This window comes from Phalangium opilio, unplaced genomic scaffold, assembly GCF_054372755.1.
Source record: "Phalangium opilio isolate 3A_F unplaced genomic scaffold, DU_Popi_V2 ptg000217l_1, whole genome shotgun sequence".
NCBI classification, from domain to species: domain Eukaryota; kingdom Metazoa; phylum Arthropoda; class Arachnida; order Opiliones; family Phalangiidae; genus Phalangium; species Phalangium opilio.
This window is the reverse complement of record NW_028324218.1, coordinates 11,210,908-11,220,899: the sequence shown is the minus strand read 5'-3', so window position 1 is coordinate 11,220,899 and position 9,992 is coordinate 11,210,908. Positions and strand designations below refer to the sequence as shown.

The window sequence follows — 9,992 nt, the reverse complement described above, 5'->3', positions numbered from 1 at the left end:
GGCAGTAGAGAATTTATAACACACATAATCCACATTCATAGATGTACATGAATAAATTCATTATTATCTTTAACTCTCGTTTTTTGTTTTTATCTTAAAGTGTGTCAGTCTTAAGAGGTGCGTGTCCTAAGGCGAGAATTGTATCATGATCATAGTAATTTGGAACGAATCGAGCAGTTTTGTTTTCAAACTGAAGTCTGAAATAGTAGATTTGCGGCTACAGTAGTTTTGTCCTTCTAAACTATATCAATCCAGTAATTCATACAGCTAATAGAAATCATTGTATCCCCATATATCCCATGTTAATATCTAAGCGGGTTTTGTGGGCCGGGCTTGAGAATGAGAACTTACTATCCACTTAACAGTCGAAGGATAGATCGCAAGCGATAAATCTATTTGAACTTGAACAAACGTTAAACTACGTAAAGATTAAATCTTGCCTTGGTATAAGAACAAAATGAATTAGATTTGTAATAAATATGCAAGGTTAAAAACCTTAACAATCGAGAGGAATAAATCTTTCTGAATAGGAAACGCAATGTTTCTTATACTAAAAATCTGTTTAAAAACATTTTTATTCATTATATTAACAAATGAAGTTCTTCAGACTACATTACATAAATAATAATTAAGAACTTTTGAGAAAACATCAATGATACGTATATAATTATATTCAATATTAATCTAACTATAATTTAAATAAACTTTAGATTGATATAATTATTATAAAAAATAATACTGACTCAAAAATTACCAAAACTGAGTGCAATCGACTAAGATTGTTTAACTCAGACATTGTTTAACGTTTCCATTATTATTATTGTTGTGCATGTTGTCCGCAAAGGCCTTATTCACACCAGAGATCTCAGAACTAATATTCCAAAGCATATTCGTAGCTTCTTCGTCAGTAGCTACAGAACTGATTCTCTTTTCGACGAACCGGTCAAAGTAACGCCCACTTAGTTCAGCCACATCTTCAGACACTGCTAAACGAATTATCGGAGCCGCGCCTTGCTGGGTTGATTTACAAATTATCGGTGATAACACCCGATAACCAATCCTCAAAAAGAAATTGAGGTTCCGTACAATTTGTGTTTGTATGACGCCGGGATGTACAGCGTTTATCGTTACACCAGTTCCTTTCAATCTCCTAGACAATTCTCTGGTGAATATGACGTTACATAGCTTACTGCTTGAATAAGACTTGGCTCCAGACAGGTGTTTTCTGCCTGAAAAGGGAAAAACGGCAATATATTACAGCAGGGATAGATTTAATTTTAGAAGTAGGAATGGAGAACGGTTAGTTTTTACTACATTCCGACTCATAGCCCAGTATAGAGCCCCTCGCTCCAACACGTAACGATAAGTTTAAATTATCTTATTGGCTCACTTAAACTACCATTTGATGACGTTGCTGACGGGGACGGCGAAAAATACGTAATTCCTTTTCACCTTTTATCGCTATGACCCACCTCTTCTTTCCTACCCCCTCCGTCCCGGAGAAGGGCCCAGATTACTCTGTTCTCCATTCCTACTTCCAAAATTAAATCTATCCCTGATTACATTGATACAACAACAATACAGAAGGGTGTCTCCAGGTATTACTATGCCAGCGAAGCTACCCGGCGTTGGACATGAAACCGGAAAAGTTTAATTTCTATGTAGAAACACTCAATAGTATTTGGGCCCACCAGTATGAAATATCTTCACCGTGTTGTTTTTTGTTTAAACTTATTCTTTTTACAATTCTTAATTTCAACAAAATCATGCTAAATTGGGGGTTATTTATAAATAAAAAATGTCACGGTTTAGAATAAAAGGTTCTTAACCGAACCGTGGGACAAAGGACGGTCTTCCTCATGGAGCTTAGCTCAGCAATTGGGTAAAAAACGATAGGGGGTCGAACCGCCCTTGTAATGGCTAGGGGTTCGCGGACATATCCTAACCTTGACTCCTTGAGGAACTGAATCAAACCACTTCCTAAACTTTCCCCTAGGTTTACTGATATCAACAATGAAGTTTAGCCACATTATGTATTTAATTGTGGCTGTACATCAAGAATAGACACACAAAACACTTTCTGAATTATGCAAGATTTCTTTTCTTACCACGTAGTACATCATCATTAATTACACCCGCTGTGTAGACCACTGATGAAAGCATAACAATCCTCGAAGGAGCCGCTTTGACCAACAGAGGCAGTAAAAGAGCCGTCAGCAGAAAAGGTCCATAATGATTAGTGGTGAACACTGAATCCAAACCGTACTCATCCACTTTACTGGGTTCCTTGTCGAAATGCATCATTGCCGCGTTATTCACCAAAATGTCCAACTTATCTTCCATCACGGAGACTTTCTTGACGAAACTCCGCACAGATTCGAAGTTAGACAAGTCCAATTGGTAAACAAGCACATTCTGGTTGCCCGTGTCCCTAACGATATCCGCTCGACCATCCTCGGCTTTTGTTAGGTCCCGACAAGCCATAATTACACGACATCCCAGTCGAGCTAACTCCCTGGCCGTCTCTAACCCAATACCGGAGTTTGAACCCGTTACAACAGCGACTTTCCCGCGCAAACTTTTTGGTAGAGCGTATTCGAGACGACCCATTTCCGAGGACGGGTTAATAAAGACTGAAAGTTTTAAACGAAAATTATTTTATATCGCGCCTAATTCTAGATTGTGACGTCAGATTGAAAAGCGATAATTACATTGAGAACGTACTGTACGTGCTACTGATAATGGTGACATTGGGGAGTTGTTTTTCCTTCTTCATGAAGATACTGCCGATACGCTGGGCTGGTACCATAAGTAATGTAATTACAAGAAGTATGACACTTGAAAAAGAAGGCGCGCGAGGAAAGTTATTTTCCGACGTCAGATTATTCGATATATACTCTGTTCCAGCTTCGGTTGTCAGCACGCGCAAACGTAGGACTCTATGTTGGAGCGACTTAGCGGTTATCTATAACGTATCTTTTTGTGTGCTGACAAGAGTCGAAAGAAATATCCAAGCTCGGTATTTAAAATTTCGAGATTTTAGGTACTGAAAATCGGTATTTCTTCCGTTGGTTGTGATCACGCACAAAGCTACGTTACATAGAGACGTAGCTTTGCGCGTGCTGACAACCGAAGCTGCAACAGAGTATATATCGAAAAAGCTGAAGTCGGAGATAGGGAATTGCCTATCCTATAGAGTGATAACAAACTTCCTCGCGCGCATTCTTTATCCATGCTAAAACCGTATATTACTTTCGATTTAATACCAATTAGGTCAGGGATTTTGATAAATAGCAATTTACTTCCTATAGTGACACACTTATTAAAGTTGGTACGTTTAAAAATGTATTAAAACGCTACCCATCCTAAAGTATTAAAGTTAAATTTTATTAATTTTGGAATTTGTTCACTCGATCAAGATGAAATTCTGAACGTTTATGTAGCAGTACATAATCAATTATGATATATAGTTTTATCATGCACAATTAATCTTTTTTTGCAAAAAAGCTTTATAATGATAATGCAAATGGAATTTTGGATGTTCCTTTCTCTGAATCTACTACCAGTGAAAAAAAAATTGTTTAAAATTTTATTTAATACGTAGGATTAACAATGAGAATCGAGAAGATAATTTTATTCAATGAAAACCTTGTAATATGCCATCGGCGAATTTCCAAGGTACTATAGGTAGCAAGGTTTACATTGAAAAACATTATTATGTTCTCCCTCTGAATCCTACAGCTCGATTGTTTTTAAACAATTTTAACAACCTTCTGGTACTGGTCGAGGTCACTTCATTACTCACTGGTAACAGATTCGGAGACGACAAAACGTTCCATTCCATCATCATTAATCTCATTTTCTTAACTTGTTGAACTAAGTTTAAACATCATTAAGTTAGTAAAGGCGCTTGGAGCCATTTCAGAATTATGCAACGCGCGCTTAAGTAAAACATGTTATGTTATTATGCCTATACTCGACGTTCTAAGTCCATCTTGAACTGAAAGGAGGTAGACATTTACACCAATTACCGTAGCTTACGTTAAACACAGGTGAATGCAAAAATTATTAAATCTAGAAGGTATTGCTAAAATTTCCAAGCTAATTAGACAAGTGGAACAATGGATATTCTTCAATTAAAAATTTCATCATATGAAAAAAGAGTTTGAAGAATCTTATATGGTGGGTTCCGGTTCGGCTGGATGTTGTGCTTGTTGTTACTGTACACAGAACGCTCCATGCGTGTTGGTTCAGAATAAAACAAGTTTGGAAACCGAAATAAACCTCTCCAAGTCGAGACGAGTTGGCTATAAACCCAATTAAGAGGTTTTCTTAAATAAATGAATGTAATTCATATTAATTATTTTAATAGTCGGCAATTTACCTTAATTCTAGTTAAGTCGTTTTAAGATATTGCGAACACGTTTGCTCTGATTTGCCAAATGCACACACAGACACGTCCAGTGTAATACCTCTCCGAGTGACATCATCGTCACTCGGAGAGGTGAAAGTGTATTTTTTTTGTTATTGATTCTTCTACCAATTATAATACCATAATACCATAAGTTTATAAGATGTTACATTATAAGTATGCCTCTTCCTGTACTTCGTAATGCTAGAGACTTACTGAGCGCTAGTTCGAGAACGACGCGAGAATTGACTACACTCGGTTTTGCAGTTTATCCTCCATTTTAATCTGTACTAAGCCGTTGACAGCACCTCACCAGGCGTTTCTTTACGAGAATCTATGACGGTTCACCTACGACACTTCATGACAAGCTGTCAGTAACCAGTGACAAGCTTATGGAACATATCCTACGAACTTATGTAATACCATAAGAAAATAATGTATTATTTTCTTATGGTAATACCTATTATTTTCTTATGGTAATACCTATCTGTATAGCAAAACATCTCCCATATAGATTTCTTCAGGTTACCCTTCTGACCAATCGCCTAACACGCTACTAACGCAACAAATTTCCTACAAGCTAAATATTCAATGATCGAAGCCTAATACGTTATTTAAATGTATTTTCATTTTTTTAACTTTAATATCATACAATACACATGAAACAGTACAGCATCAATTCTTTTTTTTTATAAAATGGCAACAATAATAAAATCAGTTTACAACTGTCATTTGTCTGTAAAATTTCATATTACATCTCGAGTGGGGGACAATATGGGTATTTTGATAAGTATATATCCTAGAAACCCCATTAAGAATTTTTTTTATTTTTAAATAATTTCGAAACGAAACAAAATTGTTAAACCATATTTCTTACGGTAAAAAAATAAGAAACGCAACTTTGCTTTGCTCGATGAGAAATTCAAAATTCATTTAAAAGAAAACAATTAAGCTATAAATAACCCTTTTCAATGTAAATTTACCCTTTTCTTTTTTTTTAAATCTAGAAGTTCATTTAAAATAAATTTCTTTTCAATGTTAAGTTCATACGATAAGGTAAACCATACCTTCAATTTTACAATTCTCTTGCCTTCCATTGACCTCTTGACAAATTTAAGCCTTTGACAAGAGTTCAATGGAATGGCAAATATTCTCTCGCCTTCCATTGACCTCTTGACAAACTTAAGCCTTTGACAAGAGTTCAATGGAATGGCAAATATTCTCTAGCCTTCCATTGACCTCTTGACAAATTTAAGCCTTTGACAAAGAGTTCAATGGAATGGCAAATTACAGAACGTTCTGGTTGCGAGGATAGCAAAAATTTGCTAAACCGCGAGTTATCTTTCATATGAATTTAAAATTGGTGTAAAAACGCAAATGTCTATATTCTATAATTAATCCAATAGTAGTTTTGACCACTGATAAAAAAACGGACAGTGGAAGTTATAATAACTGAAAGAAAAAAGAAAAAAAAAAAAAAAAAAAAGAAAAAAAAGAAAAAAAAAGAAAAAAAAGAAAAAAAAAGAAAAAAAGAAAGAAAAAAAAGGCATTAAATTTCTAAGATTTCGCGATTATTTACAGTGCGAAGAAAACAGTTCCGCAATTTATTTTTTTTTATTAAAGCCACGAAGATATTAAATTAAAAAATGTAAAATTTACAAGGAAAAACAAAAAAATTGGTTTTTAAGTCTTTGTTAAAAATAAAAAATTAAACATCAAATTTCATTTTTTTTTGTTTAAAAACACCTAAAAAAATTGACATAAGAAAGACCAGATTTAACATTTTTATTATTTAACTTCATAAAACAAAAAGAAAGTTCCTAAATTTGTTTTTTGTTTTTTTAAAATCTTGTGTGATTATTTAATAATTAATTCATTTTCATTTTCACTTTAATTTTTAATTTTTTTTTGATGACGTTGTTATTAACAACTTCGTAAATAATTAATATTAAATTATTGACGAATAATTTTAATCATGATTAAATTTGGTCCTTCGCGATGATTTAAATTAATTAACCCAGCCTGGCTTATATAGTATATACACTTACGTTACCAGGAAAGTTAAGATTTTTTTTTTTAAAAATTCTTCAAAAAGGCAAACATCATGGGGATTTTTTTTTTTTATAATAAATAAAGATTTTTGCCTTTTTTTAAAGATATAGTTATAGTTTATGATTTCTCTCTTTCAAAAGTTGAAATTTTTTTTTTTTGAAGAAACACAGAGCCAATGTTGACGAAAAATTGTTATTTTTGCACAATGGGCAGGCACTAATAATTTCAGCTTGAATCACAAAATATTTTTTAAACTCCGCGCCACGTCACGTCTTGAAAGGTTTATTATTTTTTTTTAATCTTCATTCGCTTCTTCTTGGACGATTTTTGGAACTTAAGTTTGATTATTTATAATTATTTTATTTACAATTAATTTTATGGGAAATCACCAGGCACAAATGTTGTCATGGTATTATGAGAAGACGATGGTTCTATCGAAGATGTTGGCCTAGCTAGTTCCAATAAGCATTGCGCTAATGTTCGGGAACTTTCTATGTTAGACATGGCTAGACAAGCTAATTCCGATTCGTACTGCCGTAGATGACCACTAGAAAATTTTAGCGCAACAACATTATATTTTACAAAAAAGTTGGTTTGTCAACTCATTGAACTTGTTAAATGAAATATCAAAGTATGTGTAAGTCAAAATAATTACATGATAAAACTCCTCTACACATAACTGGAGCTAAAGAGTGGTTATATTCTATTAGCTTTGTCAGCTTCTGCAGGGTTCATACAAAATTTTTGGAATGAAATTCCCTGACTTTTCCAGGTTTTCCCTGACTAAATTCCACAAATTTCCCTGACCATTTGCAATAACGTACATGGCGAACGTATATGAAAACCAATCTATATTCACTTAAATAATTTTTGCACGAGTTATTTTTATAAAAATTAACCAATTAATTCGTTTAACTTTAATTTAAAGTAAATCATAAATAACCTGAGCGAGCGAAGTGAGCTCCGCGAATTTGGGGCTTTTCTCAAATCACAGACAAAAATTTTTCTTGTCACCATTATACTTTAAATTTCCCTCCAATATATTTTTCGCCGACATTTCCCTGACTTTTTAGGTCCATTTTAAATTTCCCTGACTATTTAGGCCCATTTTCAATTTCCCTGACTTTTTAGGCCCATTTTCAATTTCCCTGACTTTTCCAGGCGTGTACGAACCCTGTTCTGTGCCACCCCTAACATTCTGGCTAATATTTTACCACCAATTTTACCTTGCCAAAGTCAGGAACTAATCAGAGCTCTTCCACAAGGGTAGAGCTAAAACTAGCCTTTGCTAAGCTTAGCGGGGAAGTGAACTCTACCACTCGACAATGGCATTCGTTTAAACTAATCAAGGAGAATGAATAAGAGGGGAGCCTCGTTCTGGAAATGGGGGAGGTAAAATAAACGAGGCAGATACCGCATACAATTCTGCGCACCTTCGACGCGCTGGCCGTTAGTAAAGGCGCGCGTCACGTGATCGTTGTTTGAAACGAGAGATATTCAATATTATAAATAAGCTCACGAGGTTAGAGCAAGCGTGTGTTAGCTGGCTTACGGCGCTTTAAGCTTTAATGGTGTACCACAAAAAGTGTTGTAATAACAACTGTACCAGCAACAACAGCGCGGAAATAAGGTCTAATATTGGAGCTGTATGGCATTCTGATAAGGTTCTAGCTCGTCAAATAAACGGAGCAAAAAAAATACCTAAAGGGATGAAAAGTCGCACCTTTCACAACTGTGGGGTCTAAGTTCCGCGAGTCATTTCGACAGCCACGGTAACAACAGTTCATTGTTCCGACCATTTTATTATCACAGAAATTAAAATTAAAATACTACAAGTTCTTAAAAAAATTGTCAGAAGTCTTTCCAGAAGCTCGCCAAATTTATGAGACACCGTCACGTACACGGTGACGGAACGGAACACAATACGCGTATAAACAAATTCTAAGCCTTTGCTAAAAAACACCGTAAAAAAATTAGACCCGAGTCAGAAGAGAGAATTTCTCCTTCAAGTCTCCGCCAGAGGCGCCGCAGGCGCGATCTCCGGGCTTGAACGCATGCGCGACTTTGTACGCTGAGAACGTTTTGGGAACAGGGGGCTACGTGCATTTTGACTGACTCCGAGCCTCCCCTTATACATCCTCCTTGAACTAATTAAGTGACAGCCAAGACTTAATTTAAAGGGGCTGTTCGGACTGTGGGACAAACGACGATCTTCCTCATAGAGCTTAACATAGCAGGTGGGTAAAAAAGGAGAAGGGGTCGGTCAGCCCCTTTAACTACATCAAAATCGTGATTTATCATGACTTTTGGCCCATTTTTATTAGAAATGTTCAGGGTCCATACAACTTTTGGAAAACCAATTTCCCTGAGATTTCCAGGTTTTTCCCCATATACTTCCCTGAGTTTTCCAGGTTTTTCCTGTATATTGAGTATCCTATGGAGCAAATGTTATCGAAAGAGGGGGCAAATATGGCTATTACATAATCAAAGGACATCCCCGTATCTCTAGTATAACCAGAGTTATGAGCCTCCAAAATTTAGTGTAATGTTAATCCTATGGAGGGAATGTTTACGAACGTTTTGCTTAATTACTCGGCCCCTGTTTACTCGATCCCCTAGTTTTTTTAGTATGGTTCGATGGGGGATAAATAGGACTATAACATACTCAAAGGACATCCCCGTATCTCTAATAGAACCAGAGTTATGAGCCTCCAAAGTTTAGTGTAATGTTAATCCTATGGAGGGAGTATGTTTACGAACATTTAGCTTAATTACTCGGCCCTTGTTTGACTCAAATTTCCCTAATTTCCCTGAATTTTACTAAAAATTCGAAATTTCCCTGAATTTTACTAAAAATTCGAAATTTCCCTGAATTTTACTAAAAATTCGAAATTTCCCTGAGTTTTTTGTCAACTATTTATTTCCCTGATTTTTCCAGGTTTTCCCTGTTTTCCAGATTTGTATGAACCTTGATGTAGTGTGGTATTCATAAACACAGTTCCCTAATCAGCATTTTTATAAGGTTGGTTTATATGAAAAAATAAATGTTATAAGCCCTGAAAATTCTACGCTAAACTAACGAAGTCATTATGGGAAATCAGTTCATAAAAATATGGGTTTAAAGTAAGAAAGATGAAAGACATCATACCTGCACGCTGATGGACAGTATATTACAAGGTTTCTTAACACCAAGGAAGCTGTGAGACGAATGCTTTTAGTAAGCGAGCCTTCTTTCTCCTCCTGCAATAACAAAAAATAGGTAATTCATCAAATCCAAGGCCTAATAAAACAAAATGTTAATAAATTAAGACAATATTAGAATATTTACCACAAATTCTTTGGGATTTAGGTATTGCAAAGCGTGTCTCCTTATCGCTAAGAGAGCGGCATCGGGCGCGTATCCTGGATGTGGTGGAGGGGGTTGATTGGGTGGGATGTTTGATTTACCAAACTGATCCATTTGGTGTCGTCTCACTGCTTGCATATGGAGATGATGTTCTGTACAGTGGCGGTCCTTAATCACGGTAAA

General features: G+C 35.4%; 2 protein-coding genes across 3 annotated transcripts in view; both read right to left on the bottom strand.

Annotated features, from left to right (window-relative positions):
* Nucleotides 1-557: 557 nt before the first annotated feature.
* LOC149616280 (retinol dehydrogenase 12-like) lies at nt 558-2,891 on the bottom strand. The gene is made up of 3 exons (XM_089856085.1): nt 2,712-2,891; nt 2,109-2,633; nt 558-1,229 (listed from the first exon to the last, which is right to left on the bottom strand). The coding sequence occupies exons 1-3, from the start codon at nt 2,749-2,751 to the stop codon at nt 784-786; spliced, it is 1,011 nt and encodes a 336-aa protein (XP_089712211.1). The 5' UTR covers nt 2,752-2,891; the 3' UTR covers nt 558-783.
* Nucleotides 2,892-5,017: 2,126 nt separating this feature from the next.
* Nucleotides 5,018-9,992, bottom strand: part of Bap170 (Brahma associated protein 170kD) — a 44,412-nt gene continuing 39,437 nt past the window's right edge. For both annotated transcript variants that reach the window (XM_089856971.1, XM_089856972.1), the window contains exons 17-19: nt 9,792-9,977; nt 9,612-9,703; nt 5,018-7,010 (exon numbers count right to left, since the gene is read on the bottom strand). In XM_089856971.1, coding sequence (XP_089713097.1) covers nt 6,839-7,010; nt 9,612-9,703; nt 9,792-9,977 — 450 coding nt within the window. In that variant the 3' untranslated portion in view covers nt 5,018-6,838. The remainder of the gene's footprint in view (nt 7,011-9,611; nt 9,704-9,791; nt 9,978-9,992) is intronic.

Bases quoted from the DNA above. Each gene is read 5' to 3' on its own strand.
- LOC149616280 (XM_089856085.1), bottom strand. From the start codon at position 2,751: ATGTCACCATTATCAGTAGCACGTACAGTACGTTCTCAAT. The intron at 2,634-2,711 runs GTAATTATCGCT...TAAAACTTTCAG, and splicing joins ACGTACAGTACGTTCTCAAT to TCTTTATTAACCCGTCCTCG. The intron at 1,230-2,108 runs GTAAGAAAAGAA...TTCCCTTTTCAG, and splicing joins TAATGATGATGTACTACGTG to GCAGAAAACACCTGTCTGGA.